This window comes from Camarhynchus parvulus, chromosome 1, assembly GCF_901933205.1.
Source record: "Camarhynchus parvulus chromosome 1, STF_HiC, whole genome shotgun sequence".
Classification (NCBI taxonomy): domain Eukaryota; kingdom Metazoa; phylum Chordata; class Aves; order Passeriformes; family Thraupidae; genus Camarhynchus; species Camarhynchus parvulus.
The window spans coordinates 68,460,256-68,481,319 of record NC_044571.1 but is presented as its reverse complement, the minus strand read 5'-3'; the positions used below and the strand labels follow the sequence as shown (position 1 = coordinate 68,481,319).

The window sequence follows — 21,064 nt, the reverse complement described above, 5'->3', positions numbered from 1 at the left end:
CCACAAGTGATTATTGTGAATTTTATTATCTGTATTAAATGACTAAGAGTGCTTCCCTTTGCCACCTGCTGCACCACAACAGCTCCCTGCCAAGTTCTTTCCCACTTCTTACCTTGTCATCCCTTCCCCTGGCTCTGGATTCTCTTTCGCGGCTGCCGGAAGATTTCTCTCCCTTGGACACCAGGTGTGCTCTGCCCGCAGGCCCCCGTGGCTGCAGCCCTGGGGAGTCTTTCTTCAAAGATTTTCCATCTCTGTTGGGACGCTTTATCTGAGGTGGAGCCCTAACAACAGCAACCACAACAAAAACATGCTAAAAACAGCGAAAAAAAGAGCAACATTAAGGACAGATTCTAATTTGCCTTAGTGCATTATTACTAAAGCTGCCAAGACCCTAAGCCTTATTTCCCTGTATCTACAAATCCAAAACCACATTCCTGGATCTGTCTGATACCCAAAGTAAGAAGAAAAAACACGACAGAAAAAATTAACAACATTATCAGATCAGTACTCCCAATCAGTCTTACAACAAACCAACACCCATGTAACAAAAGAGGAAACAATTTAGCAAAAGTCGTCAAATCAAATATTCCTCTGACTCCAAACCGAGAGATTATATTAGGCTACATTCACATGCACAAATTCTACAAAAAATAGATGACATTCCTGGTAAAATAAAGATTTTTAAAATAGAGGCATAAAAAAAAGGTGGCTAAAATCTTTGACAAGTCCCAAAACAAAACAGGGAGGATTTTAAATAATCCGCCTACCTCTGGCTTCATTCCCCTGTGTGAAAATGTCAAAACATAAAAATTGCCTTGAAAGCAAAATAAAACAGAGCCGAACTGCAATCACCTATATTTGTGTGCATCATCCACAATGTCAAAGAGTACTCAGCAGTAGAATGAGGAGAAAGAATTTGGTTTTAAGACAAGAAGTCATTGTCATTTTTCTCCAGGGATTGAATTTGAAATACAGAACTACAATAAACAGCCAGGAATGCCACCCAAATTTAATACATGTCCACTATTGAATCTTGTACTGATTCCTGTTTTGAGTAACTCAAAATTTGTTAACTCCAAAAACATTTTCCTGGAATATGCTTTAAATTAAGCACATTCTTAAATACATTGCTGGATACAATCCAACATTTTGCTTTTCATGCATTTTCTTTAAACTTAACAGCAGAGAACAGTGCCTAAGTTTCCTAAATTATTTCCACAAGATTTAAATTTCAGCTTAAAAGAAGCAGATGAACTGTTGGGGCTTTACCACTAAGGAAAATATAAGAATAAATACATCTTGAACTTTACATAACATTACCACAGAAAATCTGAGTTATTTCAACCACTCACAAAAGTAATCAGCATTAATATAATATTACACTTATATTCTTAGGTTGGGTTTTTTTTTTAAAAACAAAGATCTTTTTGATAATCATAAAGCACAGAAAGTTATAAATAAACTTGGCATTTCTTTCTGTTAACTGAGATCTCTCATTTTACTTTGCTCCTTTGTTTATGTGAAGTATACAAACATTAAAATTCTGTGCTCTTATGTTAAAACACTATTGGCATGCTATTTTTGTCTGTAAACTGAATCTGTTTCCAACCAGCTCTGTTAGGTTGAAAATAGGAATTTCAGAAAGTGCACAAGCATCTATTTTAAGAAATCTATTAGCTAACTGAAGTTACCTTAAATATGGTTATTACAGAAGAGATATACCATATGTAACAGAACATGTTTAGCAATTAAACTAACCAATGGATTAAACACAGGTTGAATTATCTGTAGCTAGAGAGTGATTTCTAACCACCATGACCTTCAAGATCCTTCAGTTCCAGCTCCTTACAGAATTCTCAGTCATCAATTAATTCTTTTGCTCAAATAAACTGAAATGGAAAAGTTTTCTCCTTGCACATGAGAACATGTCACCAAAAGCCCACTTACCTCTGCAGCAAATTCTAGTTCCAGGCAATTAGTTACTCCCACCAGAATAAAGGAGTGACACTCTTTAGAATGTCAGAAATAAATCTGACTGTAGTTTAAATACTTTTTTCTCAATGAATTATATTTACTCCTTATTACAAGTGACTAAATTAAATGTAATAAATGTGTAAATTAAATGTGATTTTCATGTTACAGAAGCATTCAAAGACAAATATAAAATTATGGTGACCCACCTTTATTCCACCCACTCTGCTTGAGCCTCTCCTTACCTGTGTTCAGCTGGAACAGGAGGAGGCCAAACAGCTGGATCTCTGAAAGGCTCATCTTGACAGGATACAGAGATATCTGGAGGTCTGTCCATTTTAAAACTCTCTAAAGTGTTGACAATGCTCTTAACTTGTTCATATTCTTCAACTAATTCTTGTCGGACCTTGAGAAGTACGTATGTAATTTAAAAATTGTTACAATTCAAACTTTAAAAAGAACCAAACAAACGTAGAAAGTATCTCAAGAACATACGCTAACCTCAAAGGCAGGGACTCAGAAGACTTCCTATTCACAAACCCCAGACCTATCAGGATGATAACAGACCTTTAACAGCAGCATAAGCAATTGAATCTCTGTTGACTTAATTTTCCTGCTTGTTAATGTCCCAGCCAGACAGGATTACTAATACAGTGATCACTCTTCCGTAACATGTGCTGATGCTTGGATTGATGTGTGTGCATGTTGACATGTATGCACACATACTCTCATACTAGTAAGGGTGCTCTTGGCAGATTTGCAGTAATGTGCTACTGTTTTGGCATAAAAGATCTGTTCTAGTTATAAAACTGGCCAAATCATTAAAATATAATATTACAAAATGAACCCTGCAAGGAGCACAACATTAGAGTGTGTCCAAAGGAGAGCAACTAAGATGGTGAAAGGGCAAGGGCAAGACTTATGAGGAGCAGCTGAGGTCACTTGGCTTGTTCAGCTTGGAGAAAAGAAAGCTGAGGAGTGACCTCACAGTGGTCTACAACTTCCTCAAGGCAGGCAGCAGAGAAGGAGCTGCTGATCTCCTCTCCCTGGGGACCAGAGATGGAATAAAGCTGCACCAGGGCAAGTTCAGATTGGACATTAGGTTCTTCACTGAGTGGGTGGTCAGTCACTGGAACAAGCTCCCCAGTAAAATACTCATGGAACCAAGTCTGCCAGAGTTCAAGGAGTGTCTAGACAATGCTCTTAGTCATGTGGTTTAGTTTTAGGTAGGAGCAGGGAGTTGGAGTCAATGATCCTTATGAGTTCCTTCCATATCAGTCTCCTTATGAGTCTCCCTCCAGCTTGAGCGTTTCCACCATGATTTCATTAATATATGTGACTGTCATCAGTGAGATACTGGCATGGGCAGAGGGAAAGAGAAGGGTAAACCCCCAAGGCCCTGAACAGATCTTAAAACACTGCATTTACTTTACCAGAAGGTTTATGAACACCTGTACAAAAAGAGCCTTAAGTACAGGAAGATCTTGATCATTTCACAGAGCAGCCTCCTTGCTCATTCCAGATGGGGTGACTGTATGTCTCCAAAGACACAAGACATCCAGCTAAGGCAGGATTATTCCTGCTCTGCTTTGCTGTCTTTGCTTTCTCATCACACAATCAGTGGACACATTCCCCAGCGTGAGAGCTTCCAGCTGAGTTACAAATGTGATTGATTACTAACTTGGTTCCTTCAAGCTGTCTTCACACACATCCCTCCTGTCCAAAAATAAATCCAGCCAAACAGCTGCTGTGAGGTCCAAAAGAATGATACAGCATAAATCCTCCAGGGTACCACTCCACAAGAGACAGTCACTTCCTACTCAAGTGCTCCAAGAGTACTGACAGGATTCATTCTATCAGCCTTCCAACACATGTAGAGAAATTGGTGGAAAACAACTTTCTAGCACTAACAGCCAGTGTGCTGTCATTCACCTCACTGGACCAGCAAGAGGATGGTATCTGAAAACTGAGGGAAAGTGACCATTTGATGCTTTGGAAGATGAAAACAGACTAGTGTCTGCCAGCCATCTCTTAGCCTGACCTGAGCAGACCAAACTCTGAAATACACACCCTATTTCTTAGCCAATACCTGGCAAATCAACCAACAAGGAATCCTCAGCATGTGGACCACAAAGGAAAACCAGCCATTAACTCCTAGAGGCCTTAAAGAAACTGACTCAGATGAAACATGTGCAGAAAGACTTCCTTGCAGTTGAGAAACAACCCAGACATGGGCCAAAAAAGGCTGTGCCACAATTATGAAGTTGACTGAGCGGTGTCTTTCAGTGAATAGTGCCACTGAAGAGCAACCTAGGAAGGATGCAAATGGAAAAATCACTGGTTTAGACTCACCCAGTCTCCTTGTCCTCCATCATACACACCATTATGCGTCAGATCCCTTAGGAGGCACCAGCTCAGGTTTTAGAGAGCCTGAAGAAGACTTTTAAGTTATTTGTGTTTAAGCAGTTTCAAGAGATAGTGTGCCAATTAGCAGCTCACCCCTGCCAAATAGAAAAAACTCCCTTCACTTCTCCCCAACCACACTGCCCCTGCTCTTCTGGATTCAATTCTGGCATCTCAATACAGTAAGACAGGTTGGTAAAATGGCAAAAAAATTGGCCTAGGAGGGTAAAAAAAAATAAAGGACACTTCTGCTGGGTTAGCAAGCTGCACATGCACACCATCCTGTGATCAGGTAAATCCCAGGAACAAAAAAAAGGAAAGGGGGCAGAGAAGGGAGAGAGGCTGGCACAGATGGAAGGGGAAAAAAAGGTAGGGAAGAGCTTGGCCTCTCTAGGCATGGCAGGATGTTAGCTGGATTCAGCTACCAGGTGAAGCTGCCTGGTCCCCAGAGCTAGGCTCTAGTACAGCCCCTAGAGCTGCCTCTCCCAGCCACATCACCTCCTCTGGGCAGTGGGTGATGTTGGAAGGCCCAATAAAAAGCCTTTCAGCCCACAGGATAGCCCCTTTGTTTTGACATGCCAACCCCAAGAATTTCCAGTAATCAAGCAGAAAACACATCCTATCATATGGCTATAAAACACAGTGAACAAGAATTGAGCTCACTCGTTCTTAGTGTAGTTACAAAACCCATTTCAGGGAATACCTCTGTATTTCATAACCTGGCAACTGTTACACTTTTTCCATCACCAGATTTTATTTGCTATGCTAGAGCTTGTACTTCTATACCCATTGCAATAAGCGTGGGTATTTGTGCCTTGGTAAATACAAATAATGTGTGGGATTTTTCTTTTGCTGAAAAGAAACTGATCAAGTTTATCTCTAAGTGTTTTCCAAACCTGAAATTACTACCTGCAATTAGTGTTAGCTATTCAACAAGCTCGATCTTTTAAAAAGTGAAAATAAAAGATCCCTAAACCAGATATCCTGCAACCCTGTCTGATCACACAGAGTGAGGGTATAGCTCCTATAATGACACCTATTCATGAGTTACCCACAGAATGTTTCTTAGTTAATGACGAGGTAACCTACTAAATGTTAATGAGACAGGCATGAACCAAAAAACAACAAAAGCATAGATTGACTAAAATGTGTTTGAAATAATAATAAGAAGAATTTACCCTTTATTGTTTAAGCAGGAACAAAGTGCACCTAATCAGTGCACCTGCACCAGTGACCATAGTCAGTCAGGGTGCCTTGGTGGCTGCTCCAAGCATTCAGGGAATCATTGAACTCCTGCCTGAGCTCCAGTGGAGGCCCTTGTGCTCTCAGCTCTTGTGCAACACTGAGCACATGGCTCTAACACGCAGAAGGTTTTGCTTGACAGCCGCTGGCCTTGTCGTAAGCCAGCACTATCTCCCAGGGGCACGCTCGGCTGTCATTCTGCAGCTGCTGAACTGTCACTGAAGCCGCTCCTTCCTACAAGCCAGCTGTCTAGTAAAAACACTGCAGCAGCCAAGAAACTCTCTCAGAATAAACAGGGAGAACGTCAACACAAGTTCACAGTAGTGGACATGAGACTAAACCTACCTTTTAGTTTTGGCAAGGATGAGTTGCTTATGATTTTGTATCGTTCCAATCCCAGCCTGCATTTACATGAATTAATATTCCTACCTGTCAGCCTAACCTCAAAGCACAACAAAGTAACTTTCTCTTTGTCAAATGAGCTCAGGAGGCCTAGGAGTGAAGATGCAAATGGAGGTACACTTGGCCAACCCAAGTGCAAGCTGGGAAAAACAAGGATGCAAAACAAGGACAGTCTAAAGACCAGGTCACCCTGACATCCCCAAGATAAACCAGTCAAGAGATCATGAGCAATGGCTGTGAATTTTCCATGAAGTCAGAGGAATTCTTATGCTGTCATGTCTCTGCTTTGTGGATTCTCAGCATGCATCTTTTGCCCTGTTTAAGATCTTCAGGGTGTGCCAGACAGTAACAGAATCCCTGTTTCCTGGTTACCACTAATTTGGAATTCCTAGAAGCAGTATTGCATCAACTGAACAACTGAACAACTGAACAAGTCAGTTGTTCTCAGAGGAGAAGACATTAACATGTTCATATTCTTCCTCATCCTAACGTTCAGCTCCAAGCAGGAGAAATCCTCATAATCAAGATGTCCAGTTGCAAAGCTGAATCTGTCTCTTGGTGTGACATGAAATACAGCCCAACAAATACTTACAGAGAACATCATTCTGTCCAGACCAGCCTGTAGCAATTTTAAAACAACGACACCTATGCAAAGAGAGGTAGATCAAGAGCATTTGGGAATCTGACCCAAAATCCCAACTACTTCTGGTTCACCTGGGCTTTGACATTGCTCAATAAACTACTGAGAAAATCCTCTGTTATATACAAGGCAACAAAGCAGATCCATCAGGCATGAGGTACCTACGCAGGATGGAGCACCCACTGTTGAGAAGGACCAAACAGGAAGAACAATGGTGCATGTAGGAGATGTAAGTTGGTCAGCTGCACAGCCACAGCTGGAACCATTCTTTGAGATGTTCCTCAAATGAACATTTTTGTTTTACAATGGAACTTGTCCACAAACACACAAAACTTAGTTCACTGCCTCAGAAGTATCAGTAGGACAAAAACCCTGTTAGTGAGCTGCACACAAAACACACAGAAAGGAAGGGGATGCTTCATACTGACACTCAGCACCCAAGAATCCTTCAGAAGGCTCAAGATTGTGAATGTGTATGCAGACAGTATATCCCAGAGAAAAACTAGTTTAAGTAACAATCTTCTCCTTTGAGCACTTACCTACATGGACATTCAAGAGTAAAAGCTCTACCCATACAGTGTTAGTAATTGCTAAACTCCACTTCCAAAAGGCACCAGTGGTATTATCCTCTCCAGATCCCTCAGATAATGGAGAAACTGAAGAACCTGAAGAACAGGCTGGTTCCATACGCTTGAGGAGACAGAATTTCAAGTAAAAATCAACTGCATTAATCCCCTTAACCATGACCTAAGGGTTACTTTGCTTCTCAAGCCACTTGCAAGAACCACACTGGTATGGGAATCTTTTGCTTCTGTACATTACTGATACCAGGTGGGTAGGACCTGAAATTTGCTAAACTTACATAATATGTATGGCATAACTCTTTATTGAGAAAGATCTAAAATTAATACCTAGATATTGCTTTAATACTGTGAATGAATGTTACTTGTGATCCAACTTATCAGTTACATTTTTTTAAGAACAGGTTGTCATTCAAGACAGCTCCTTGACTGCGACTGACAGTTTGAATGTAGCTGCTGTTGGAGCTGGAAAGTAGTGCTAACATCCACATCATCAGACTCCCTCTTAGTCTGTCTCAAGGAGTGAGAAAGCACAACAATTATTTATAAAGAGTGGGTAAAGAAAGCAGCTCTGTCTCTATCAAAATATTCAGGCTCTGGTATGGAAAAACTAGTAGTTCCAGGGCTGCATTGTTTGCACTTGGGCTGTATCATTTTGTTCCCATAAACGAATGAGAAGGCAAATAACCTAGGGATGAAGCTCTTCTTTCTTTTTTTTTTTATTTTTTTCAGTCACACTTCTTACTTTTTGCTGTTTGTCTCTGAGCCTGGCACCAGTAACAGCAAAGCAGTATTCTGACAAATCTCATCTGCTACTACTGTGTTGGGAAGTTTCAGAATTAACATGAGTGCACAGGGTGACAGAGGCTACCCCACCTGCTGCAGATCTTATTTGGGATCTCTAAAGCATTTATGTGACATGGTCAGGAGCAATCCTTCTTTTGCCTAAAGGGGATAATTTCTGAGAAGGTGCCAACTTCAGATCCTCTGCTGGAGAGACAGCTGCCTTCCCCTGGAAATCTGGAAATTGTGTTAATGGTCCTTTTGTACTTGAGGTTTGTCTCCAACGTGCAGCACACATTCCATGGTGCACAGGCTTTGAAGCATTTCAAACAACACACAATAATATGAGACTTGAGTGACCTTCACAACACAAGAGCTGTTGAAAGTTTATTGGAAGAATCAGTGTCATCAGAGGAAACACTAAATGCTAGATGGGAAGACAATGCAGTAGTTCAGCAGCAGAATGAGGAAATCCTCATACTCTACCTTCACATCAGTTACAAGTTTGGCAGGAACTAAGGACATGTACTGGGCATGAATACGTTGTATCAGCATGTCCTGGGGTGGGAAAAAGCTTGAATACAAGCACTTAAATGTATCTCCTACACAACACCCAGCTTACTACATTACCAGGAAAACTATCTCTGCTGGATGTACAGGCACATGCTTTGCAGACAAGCTCTTCATAAACAGACTTCTACAGTTCCATGATAAACACCTATGAATAGTAGTTACTACAAAGTGATTGTTAACAGTGTTGTACTTATCAGTACACAAAATACTCTATGTTAGTGTCAGAAGTTTCAAACACAAACCCATAAACAAATAATCTGCTGCAATAAAAAGGAAAATTTGCTTCTGTTTTTAGGTGATATCATTTAAACATATATTTAGAAAAACTCTGACTGAAATAATCTCTTTAGCTACCTACTGCAAAATTGTATCTTTCATAGGAGATACATTATTCTTTCAAAACAGAGTCTTTATGCAACATGAATTCTTTATTCTAGGAAATATCTTTATATGGTTTTCCTCATTTTCATGCTTATAGAACACAGTTTGTACCAAAAAAATGCGAGGAAGACTTAAATACTGAAAGTAATAAATAGATGGGGTTCTTACATTTCACCTGCAGATTACTTCCATGGCTTCAACAATACTCTGTCTAGCAGGGAGATGGATGTGTGCAAGATTCAGGCTACGAGTATGACTTGCCATTTAGAAACCTGATCCAAATTTGTACACTATAGTCATTCAGTTAGTTGTTACTCAGACAACAATTCTAGTGATGCTAACCCACCCACTCACATTTTAGTTTACTAGACATTAGATGGCCAAAAGATACAAGGGGAAAAGAAAGTCCTCAATTTTTTCAAAAGTATGCAGTCCGAGAGAGTATGCAGACAGAAACAGACCAGGAATTAGACAGACATCCTAAGTGACAACAACAAAAGAATTGATTCAGTTAGAACAATAGAATTCCTTTTGAATATACAATGAAAATTATTTCCCATGAATATCAACAAAATATTGTACAACTGTTGCCAACATGACTAAATGTAAGTTCTCTGCATCTTATAAGGTTTGAGAGGCATAGTGTGGTTTTCAAATACCAAGTAATAGAATATGGCCAATGTTATTTCACCCTACCTGTTGCCATTTGCCCTTAATTGCTGGATCTCTGATCGACTGGCAATGTCTCTGGATTTGCTGGATGACACCCTGGTAATATACCATAGAAGAGTCATAATTCCCAAGGAGTGCATATTCTCTTCCTTTTTTGGCATTATCACAAATCTCTGCTAAATTCATCTTTACTCAGAAATCTAAAAGAGAACACAATTACCAGAAAAAATTAATTTTACATGCTGTAGAATAATTCAGACAGTGATGCTTTAGTTTTGTTATTTTTCTCATAGCTGAACTGTGTCTTTCCAACACTGTTCCCATGCAGTCCTGCTCTTCTACAACCATTTATGTCTGGAGTATCTCTTTACTAGCCTAAGGTTTCAGATCTTGAATTTTAACTCTTTTATAGTGATTAAAAACACAACTTCTTTGCTGCCTTTGGCCTCAATCCTGTTAAATTAATGCAACAAAATTAAATGCCCTTCCCACACTGAAACTAACAAACTCAACTTTAATTTGTAGATCACCACAATGTATTAGCAGCCATCAGCTGTGAATCACAAATCACACGAGGCATTAAATTGCTTTTTATTCTGTTATATTACATACATGCCTAAATGTGCCAACCAGCATCAGGGATGTCTGCACTTCACACTTTCAAGAGCCCTCACCCTAATGAGATTATGATATGGTTGAATGACTGCTCTACTATAGATGAAGTTGAGAGCCTCATTCTGTTTAAATATTCTTTCAAAGTACTCCAACATCCACATGCTGACTTGAATTTTTTCATTAAATTTAACATGTCACTTCAGGATTTATGACAGTTAGCAATCCAAATTTAACATTCCTTAGAACAGTGATTCCCAGAGTCCTCTAGTCCTCCTAGTCCTCAAATTGCAGCATGACTTTAAGGCAAACCCATAACCCAGCTTTTCCCAGTAACCTGTCAAGAAAGCAATAGCCCAGACATTCAGAATTAAGCTGTATTGTACAGCTAGGTTTGTATTTAAGGTTTGGGATGGAAGCAGTGCCTGCCCTTTTATCTGAATCTCATGTGACCCAAATTTTAGGTCCCCACCAGAGAAAAAGAGCATCAGTTCCTTTCCCTTGTTCTCCCAGTATGTGTGGGATCCCTGACACCCTGAGATACAAACCTCTGGAAATTAAAAATAAAAATTGCAATTCATAGCTATGCAATGCAGAGTTGCACTGAGCAAGAGGGAGGAAGTCAGCTCTGGAGCATGGTCCACTAGTTGTATCAAGGGTTTGGCAAAACCAAGGAGGTGAAGAAGAAACAGGGAAGGAGGGATACAAACACAATTCAGACTACACAACTGAAAACAGCCCATGCTACAGGAGTACACACAGAAGGAACAGGTGGTAGCAGACAGAAGCCAGAACAGGCAGAAGCAACCTTTTACACCCTAGTGGGTTATAAAAATGTTAGTATGTTTTATAAACAGACAAGACAAGAGCAAGATGGCATTAAGGAGGATGTGTCTTATGCTTTTGTATTCCCTTGTGGTTAGCAAAATTCAAACCCCCGACAAGTTAAACAACCATTCACATGAAATTCATTCTGCCCTGAGCAAACACATGCTGCACCTCCCAGGGGTGCCACACTGATGGTCCTAACTGCCGCCTAGAGTTGCACACCAGGTCTGCTCCACCACCTCATCACTCCTGCTCCCTGCAACAAAGCCATGGAAACTGCCACCCTCACTTAACCCCACAGGTCACACAGCTTGCATGTGGCTGATGACTTTGAGAGCAAGAACATGCTGCTACTCCGCAGCTGACACTCCACCAAGCACAGCAGGACTTACTGGGCTCTACTTGTCCTCATGCTGTGCTGCACATTTCAGCTTGCACAGTATTCCTGCTGGCTGTTGTAAACTACGGCGCAGGAGAAAATCTAAGGTGGAAAGGGTGACAACCCTAATTTTGTTTCCTGACATAGGCAGGATACATAATTACCAACATGTGGATTAGCAGCAACTAAGATCATTAAATTTTTAAATACAGAAGGTAGTCACTAATAGGAAAAAAAAGTGATGTCACCCACATTGCACAGGAAATGCATAAAATGATAGGAACTGAAGATAGTTTATAACCCATTCAAATTTCATCAGCCATCTTATAAATGAACAGAACACCATGTGGGGCACAAGCTATTGAACGGTCTTCAAACACATCCAGGTCGGGATCTGCTTCACAACCAGCCTGTCACCATTAAGAAAAACATTCCTCAAATCTCTGGAGGTTTTCCACATTTGTAGTGAAAGAGAGTGAGTAAATAAAACATTTTTAAGGAACTGCTGAATTCAATTCCTAGAAATCTATTAACAGAACACATACTTGCTTTACAACCTCTCATTGCTCCTTATTACAGCTAGTTCCCACCCTCTGGGCATATTTAACTCTCTTTTGCCTTAAAAGGACTGATAATCACAACCAACTCCCCTTAATTCCAGAAGAGTCCCCTGCTCACCAGAGGAGACAACCTCCTCATCTCTGTCTGTGGTGGGAGCTGGGTCAATCCACAGGCAGGAGGCAAGCCATAGGAGCCATGCAAACATGTGCCCACTTCAGGACAAGGAAAATGAGAGGCAGGAAGCAGAAAAATGTACACAGTTTTAAAATTGCAGGAGCAAACCAAAAAAGACTCTCCCATTTCCTCCAGCTACCAAGAGTATGGAGGCCTCTAGCCTCATGCTTGTGATGCCAAAGCTTATGCATGAGCTTGATGCCTGGTGTGTCACACTGAAGGGCTTATAGAACACTGACAGCACTGAAACTTGGAGCATGGAGGGAGGCTGGTGGATGGATGTATACCTGTGTACCTCCTGAGTGGTCACTGCCTCCAGAACTAGGCTGACAAAAGCCCCTAGATCTTTCCTGTGGATTCAGGAACTTCAGTTTTCACTCATAACCTACCCTAGATATCAAAGATGTCATATTGCTTGAAAAGGTGAATGTAGTGTCACCCATGTACCTGAGTTTTATTTGAAACAGCAGCTATAGGTCTCAGTCCTAAACCAGTGCTTTCCTGGAATCCCAGGCAGTTCTCTGAGATTCTACTGCTATTTAAAACTAATGCTAAAAATGGTTTAAACAAACTACAAGCCTCCTATGCACACCAGTGAAGGTAATGTTACTTCAGAATATCCAAAGCAAATCAAAACAAATAAATCCAAAATCAATGAAAAATTATTTTTTGGAAGGAATTATTTCCTGCGTTGCTTTCTTATCATCCCATTCTTCAATGTCAGGGATGGAGAGGGAGGGAGAAGTAACTACAACTAGGTGAGGACCTTTTCATGCTATGTACTCACTCTTTATTATCTATTCTACATTGTATTATAGAGTTCATACAACATCAGAGACATCCAAGGAACCAGAAATACAGAAATCATAAATAAAGCATTTTGTTGTTTGTTATCTGGAGCTTTGTTTAGATATTTAATTTTCCTACCATACCACAGCCACATCTTTTAAGTAAATATACAGCCAGGGACAACCGTTGTCAAGTATATTTAGAACAACTTACACCCTACTTGTGACACCAGCTTTTCCTTCTACCATTGTGTGGTTCTCCCCTGCACTAGACCGTAACAACTCCACTGCAAGTCAAGATATCCTTGGAGATTCCGCAGTTCACGGATCATTGACAAGAAGAGACATTCATGCCAGCGTAGCTGCCACACATGGGGTCTTAAACCCACTTGTTAAAAACCCTGCAGCAGCCAGGATAAAAGGTCACAGGGGATATTAATCTCTATTCTTTGGAGCATAAGCTGAGCTGATCCCTATCTAGGGTCAGAAAAGAATTTTTCTCCAAGAAGTAAAGCAATGCACAATTGACCAAGATCCAAAAGACAGTCTCTACTTTAACATCAAAGCATTATACACACAAACACATCCATGGGCAGATACAGTGACTATGTGGACAACAGGTAAAGGAGGACAGCCTGGCACACTGTTCCAAATTTGTGTGCAACACCAGTGGGAATGGATTCAGAACAGGCCCTCTTCAAACCAGCTCTCTCAGCGCTATCTCATCACAGTGTTACCAGAGGCAGAAAATGCTCTCCCCTGTAGAGGGGGTCTGCAGCAGGGCTTTTCCTCTTGCTTGATCCCAAACATTCACTCTGCAAGTGTCAAAATGGAAGGCATCTGCTATCTTAATGTCTTTTTTATGCATGTGTTTTGACACAACCAGTGACACCACTGCATCCCATTCTCCACAAGCCCTTGACTCTTGCACAGGATGAAGGCTCTCATTAAATGAGCTGTTAGACACTTTTGCTTTATTCTCATTGTTTCAATACTCACATCAAGCCTTATTTAATACCTACTAATCAGACTTTTCTCCAAATCAGATGTTAATTCCCCACTGAGAGGGCTATACCATGCGTGGATTTTCCTGGACATGTGTCTTTCTCTGATCAAAATTTTATCCAGGTAAAACAAAAACATTCCACAGCTTCCTGAGAAGCTGGACATATGCTCTCACATCATGGCAGCCCTGCAGTACTGCTGACTGGACAGCTGAACATCTGGAAAGGTCTGGACATACGCTGATGAAGATTGGTTACTAACCCTGTTTCTCATTTTCTGTAAATCAGTCGTGCGTGATGTTGGGCATTGCATTTCGGGATGCAATGTAAGAGTTACAACTAATGTCACAAGACAGAGAGTCACACTGTTAGGCACCATCTTCTGAACACAGTGCATATGACTGAGGTATGACTGTACATTTTCCACTTCTACAAGGCAGGGCCAGGATGACTTTCTGCCACTGCACAATCCCAGAACAGGTCAATTGCCACAGAGAGCAAAGCAAGGAAGAGAAGTCCATTGTTAAGAGGTTTTGATTTTTGGATTTATATACTTTTCACGTGCAACCAGTTCCATTATCAGAGTCTAAGTCATAAACTGAAGTTGTTTTTTTCTCAAATTCCTTATACTGCTTGGAAGTTTTTCGTTACAGTTAATTGAAACCTGCCCCTCTTAAGTTACAGCCATATTGGTTTTGTAAGCCAACTTTGACCAGTGTTTCAAACAGCTCTCTCTCGCTCAATTATGTCTTCACTTAAAATAGCACAATGATCTGATTTTTAGTCTTCTCTTCAAACTTAGAAATTGTTAAAACAGAGACATGTAACAATGCTTTACCTGAGAAAGCATAAACATGGAATATTGGCAGAGGAACAAAAAAAGTAGTTTTCCCTGCGTGACATGACTCCTACTACAAGCCTACAGAATTCTATTTCTGACAGAAATACAGATTATATTTTTTTACATGCTCGATACATTTTATTTGATTTTTAAGATTAAGATATTTAAAATGCAATAATTAAAATAAATTAAATAAGTCTTTCCTGCTTTATTATAAAGATTATCTCTCATTTTGGTGTTGGATGCAGAACAACTGATCTTCATTGCCAATAACAGTCTGTCCCTGTTCAGAAGCAATTGCTGATGCTGCAGACATTACGTTTGCATGACAAAAACAACATTTTAACTGATTATTGTCAGATGAAAAACAAACAAACAAAAGGCTTGCCAAGTTCCACAGCTAAATCCTTCTTTCCCTGTTAACATGGCTTTGTTTGAACATGCAGCTGTAGTCCCATGGACTGGTGTGAAAACTAACAATCATGACTTCACAGGATCACAACTCCTGTTAAAAACATATCTATAAGTAAAGACATGGATCAGTTCCAGCAGATTTGAATTTAAACTACGTGTAAATGAATCAAAGATGAGAAATGTGTTATGCCAGTGCTGTTTTTTTCTTTTTGCTGTGTGCATTAGCAGTGACAAGGCTGGCTACAACGGCAGCAGCAGACATCAGATAAAACACACACACACACACATATACCATGGTCCAGGAAACCCAGCACCAAGGGATCTTTTAATTCAGTCAACTGCTTTCTGCTAACTGGTTTTTGGCCTCTTGCATTGAAACTGTTTTGCAATAGCAGACGTGGAGTTAATGGGGAAATGTGTATGGAAGTGGGAAGGAGACGAAGCATGCATGCAGGCCTCAAACTATTTTTGTGTGCATTCTTAACTTGAAACAGAGAATTACTTTGAGTGCAAGTGAAAAAAATCTTCAGATGAAGTAAATACATTCACCACAAGTTAAAAGTAAACTCATAAGAAAACACTAAATAGGTAGCCAGAGTTTTAATTAAAGATTAATTTAGAAATTTAAATTAGAGATTTCATTAGTTTGGTGAACCAAACAGAAAGCCTCCTGGAGAATGAAATAGCCATAATGCAGAGCCTTTGAAGTACAGTTCTCTGAAGAAGCAGAAAAGAGAATCAGAGACGGCTGTGCCATTGCTAAAACTGAGTGTGAACCATATCCTTCTCCAAGCACCTCATACACCAGTTTCAGACACATCCATATGGCCCCATCACCATTCCTTGGGGTAACGAGGTGTTCATTAGCAAGGCTGGGTAGCAAAAAAGAGCTAAAACAAATGCTGTGGGGCACTCTGGGGAGTGTGACTCCATACACACAGGGGTCAAGCAGTGACAGGCTCACCAGCTTCTGCTCCATCTTAGCTCTGCTGGACCCAGGCTGGCTGCACACCTCTCTCTCCTCTCCAGCACAGCCTCCAGGGCTTCTGGCATTAGTAACAAATCAAACCCAGGCCCATGATCAGTCAAACCCCTCCCCTGACAGGATGCAGGGCCCAGAGACCTGAAGGATTCTGTAGGGCCTGTCTGGAGGTCAACAAAGTGGAACCTGTCTCAAGTCAATAATCCTTCTGGTCCTTTGTGGAGCCACTTGCTTCTCTGCATATCATGTGTGCAAGCACTTCTGGTAGAGCAAACATGCCACCAAAGGTTCCTAAGATGGGTCTGCACAGAGCCAGGTCGGGTTCAGAACGTTTCTTAGGTTGGGCTCTGTGCCAAGAAAGGCAGTGAAGCTGCTCCTGCACCTGGCCCTGGATACAGCACTCCCGTGTTCCCCCCGTACCAGACCACAGCCAGCTCCACAAAGAGTGGAGTGCTGTGCTGCTGCTGCTCCATTTCAGTTGAGGCAAGCTACATCCCAGATAAGCTTTCCATGAATAGTTGGAAGTTTAATACACTCACACAGGTGTTTATAACCCTGACTCATAAGGTCAGAATTTTGGGCTGAATACTTTTCCAGCTCTTGAACGCCACTCTGAATTTCAAAGAATTGGCTCTTTAGGACTAAGGATATGTATTACTTAAATAGAATAGCATACATTTCTTAAAATATACATTTATATGCATATTGCTGTTAGTGCTACAGACACCAAGTCTTCAGATTTCTCAGTTCATCCCCAGAAGAATCAGCTTTTTTTTCTTTTTTTAATTAATTACACAGAAAACCAGATAAAGGCCTATCATTTTTTTTTTGTATTCCATTTATTTCACAGTCTTTTGATTGGGATTAGGTCAGGGCAGGAACTATTTCTCCCCATTACCTGCTCAAAAGCCCAAATCTCCAACAGCCAGGCTCCCTGGAAGCACTTTGCAGCTGCAATGTCCCCTTCTGCAGTGTGGCAAGTACCAGGAGCTGCAAGAAGCTGAAGCTTGTCTAGGATATAGCTGACAGAGGGGTGGGGGGGGGAAAGGAAGAAAAAAGAAACTGCTCAACAATCTGCAACTGCAATCAAGCATTCATTGGAAAGAAACCCATCTCTGTGAAATGTGAAACTGTAGTAGGAATAGACATTCAATATTCATATACAAGGGAGTACTAATGCACTTGATGCTTTTAAGATACAGGAAGAAAAAATGAGACCCCCTTATATACTGATCATAAACACGTGTATTTTAAGTATGATATATAGCAAAACTGTAATTTTATTCCCGCTCATGACTGTCACAGAACACAAGATAAAGAATAACACTAGAACTGTCAGGAGAGGAAATGGAGAGAGAAAAGGGACAAATGCTGACATCATGACAGAATTTTTCAGGGAAAAACATAGAAATGTAGCAGAATAATTTTTAAAAAGAAAACACTGTGTCCAGACCACCCAGGGCAACAAGCTCAACAGAGCCCAAGCGTGGTAGGAGACGTGAAACTGGAAATTGTAAACACAAACTGGTTGGGGAAACTTTCGAGAGCTCCCTCCGACCATTGCCTCCTTGGTACCCTTTCCCAGCCTCCGGGCTGCTCGGCCTCCTGCACAGCTCTCCGACCATCTGCTCCACCATTCCTCCTCCAGCACATCTCTCCCCATCCATCCATCCATCCATCCATCCATCCATCCATCCATCCATCCATCCATCCATCCATCCATCCATCCATCCATCCATCCTCCCATGCGCCCCTTTCATTGTATTCTTTCTCTCCCCCACAGGCATCCAGACGCCCCCAGCCCATCCTCCCCTCACGGCAGGCACCCACCCGCGTTTCTCCCGCACTCACCCCCCATTCACTCCCCTGCCCCGCACCGCCCCTCTGCAGCCGCACCGCCCCTGCGCCCACCCTCCCAGCCGGCCCTGCCGCACCGCCCCTCCCTCCAGCCCCTCCCGCCCCGGCAGCGGCACAGGGGCTTCTCTCTCTCGCTGTTCCGCGGGCAGAGCCGCTTCAGCGCTCTCGTTCAGAGGGAGCCTCCCGTCCCCACAGGGCTCCCCTCCGCAGCACCCATCTCTCCCCCCCATCAGCCGAGAGCGCTGGGGGCTGTAGTTCCCTCCCGCCGCTTCTCCCGGCAGCCCCCAGCGCCCGGCGGGGGGGCGCGGACTACACTTCCCGGCACGCTCCGCGGGAGATGGGGGGCACCCCCGCCCTCCTCCAGCCTCTACCGCTGGTTTCCCCCCCATCCCCGCCGCCTCTCTCGGTGTGGCGGGGTCCAAGCCGCCGCCGCCCGTCGCGGGCAGCAGCGCCGTGAAGGGCTGCCCCTTTCCCGGGCCCTGCCGTTACCTGGGAGAGCCGGGGGTGCGTGTCCGCGGGCGGGAGCGGCGCGGGGAGGGGGCGCAGCGCTGCGGCTCTGTCAGAGCGGGGCCGGGGGGGGGAGAGGCGCGGGGGGGCGGGCGGGGAAGGGGGTGCGCGCGCGCGGCGACGGGCGGTTGCCATGGCGGCGGCGGCGGGCGCGGGGGGGGGACGCCACCACCGCTCCGGCCTCCGGTGCGCCTCCGCCCAGTTCTGCCGGCGGGGGAAAGGGATTTTCCTAAAGGAAAGGAAAACGCCGCGGCACCGCCGGCGATGGCTGCGGGCGCCGCCGCCTAGCCGGCATTTAGCAGCCCTGGGCAGGGCTCCGCGCTGAGCATCCCGGGCGGAGAGCGGCCCGCTCGCTGCGGGAGGTGGAGCGGCGCGGGGCCCGGCCGGGCAGTAGGGAGGGAGCGCCGGAGCCGAGCGGCCGGGCTGGCTGCTGAGCCCGCCGTGCTCTGCGCTGTGCTGCGCCTGGGCTCGGGGCGGGGAGGCTGAAAACACAGAGTCACAGGGTGCGTCAGGCTGGAAGGGACCCCTGTGCGGCATCTGGTCCAGACGCCCTGCTCCAGCAGGGCCGTGCCACAGCACATGGCGCAGGATTGCGTCCAGAGCCTTCTTTAACAGCTCCAGTGAGAGAGGCTCCACAAGCACTCTGGGCAATCTGTTCCATTGCACGGTCACTGCACAGTAAAGAAGTCCTTCCTCATGTTCAGCTGGAACTTCCTGTGCATCAGTTTCTGCCCTTGCGTCGTGTCCTTGCAGCTGGAACCAGCGGGAAGAGCTCTGAATACACATCAGAGCTCATTCACGCTCTGAATGCAAACCTCATGTGCCTCCACCGTGTCTAGGAAATGCAGAGCATACATCTGTCCTATGTGGGCATGCAGAAGGGCATTGGACCATCTTTGCTATAGCAGTGTAATACACTTTTATAGTATCATAAAGGAACAGATTTAGGGATTTGCCCTGTTCCTGGACCAAAGTGGTATTTGGTGATCAGAGGCAGTCTCACAGGGTGGCACCACCCAGTTTGTGTCATCTCATGAGGGTGAATGTTTCTGAAACGTGCAGCTCGCTGTTAATACGAGCAGCCTGGTGCCCTGCAAGGGGAGCCATGCAGTTATAAACCTTTCTAAGGATGTAATTTCACAGTTAATGCAAGACAGCCTGTGTCTGTATTGCCACCGAAAGGGGCAGTCCTGCATTCCTCTCTGATCAAGGATATGCCTTCCTGTTTGTTATTTACACCGCAGTAACACTGATGATGCCATCTGGCAAGGCAAGCCTGGGATCTGATCTGGTGGAGAGCCAGTTTTGCTCCTCCAAAAAATTAACTGAGTTCAGCTGGAACTGAAAGTTCCCGAATTAGCTGAGTCTGTGGAGGTGCTGCAGGCACAAGGAAGGCAGAGGAGATGTGGAGGCAGGAGCAGCCCATTGAATCTGCAGCCCAGTGGATCTGAGCTGTGTTTCTGTGTGCAGCTGCACCACTGCAGTGAGCCCTTGCTGCTGAAATTGCCTTGTGACAGCTCTGAGAGTGTCCCAGTGATGATGATCTTGTGATCACACCTGATAGTAGTACACGATTTCTCCAGAAAATTTCTGTTGTTGTTACTTTAAGGCAGCAGCATGAGGTTGTATCTCACAATAAGGTTCTCAGAAATGCTAACTGACACAAGTGAAAGAGCAGGGATTGAAACTAAAAGCTCAGTATGCCTCTTAAACAATACAACATGCATGAATGTGTCACTCATATATTTACAGATCTTGCTTCCCTCAAAATCATGTGGAGATTCTTACGTCTTTGTGAGGATTTTGGAACTGGGGCCAAAATCGTGATGAATTCATAACAGCTGCAACTCTGGCTTCCCCCTTTTCCAGATTTCTCCAAACTTGCCTGCCCATGACATCAATTCCTGCTGGTTTTTCGCATACACAAAAGCATAGATGCTGTGCAGACCTTACAGAGTTCAGCTTTTCTAGGGGAGAGCAGATGATAAGCAGCCTCATCCCAGCACTTCCATAATATCCCTTCCCACAAGACTATGAACCTCTTACCACATTGGGCAACACATGAAGTGCTTTGTCTGAGGATCATGTCCCCCAGCTAGGAAATTATGATCCAGAGAAGGTTGGTTATTTGGGTATAATCTTCATTTGTCTGGTTGGAGGTTTTTTCCCCCATCCTTTTTTCTAGTAACCATTGAGTCAAACAGGGCTGCTTCTTAGTGACAGAGGGTCCCCATGCTACAGCTGACCTCCCTTCTGAAAAGCACTTTTTCAACATCAGAACAATACCAATGTCAACCTATTCTGACCACTCTGAGGGAAAGTTTGGTAAGCATAGATCTCCACAGTTTGCCAAGATAGGCTGTGACCGTGTCAGCAGGAAGAACTGTGTCTTCAGGTTCCTGGCCACACACACCAGGTGTATAGGGTAGTTCATGTTGGAAGGGATCTCAGAAGGTCATCTAGTCCAGC

The 21,064-nt window shown here is 43.4% G+C and overlaps 1 protein-coding gene across 2 annotated transcripts in view; it reads right to left on the bottom strand.

The window, feature by feature from the left end:
• Positions 1-18,641, bottom strand: part of KATNAL1 (katanin catalytic subunit A1 like 1) — a 36,946-nt gene extending 18,305 nt beyond the window's left edge. The window contains exons 1-5 of one of the 2 annotated variants that reach the window (XM_030962741.1): positions 18,578-18,641; positions 17,130-17,253; positions 9,673-9,848; positions 2,217-2,377; positions 113-281 (exon numbers count right to left, since the gene is read on the bottom strand). In XM_030962741.1, coding sequence (XP_030818601.1) covers positions 113-281; positions 2,217-2,377; positions 9,673-9,834 — 492 coding nt within the window. In that variant the 5' untranslated portion in view covers positions 9,835-9,848; positions 17,130-17,253; positions 18,578-18,641. The remainder of the gene's footprint in view (positions 1-112; positions 282-2,216; positions 2,378-9,672; positions 9,849-17,129; positions 17,254-18,577) is intronic. The other variant, XM_030962751.1, reaches the window with a different exon arrangement.
• Positions 18,642-21,064: the final 2,423 nt, after the last annotated feature.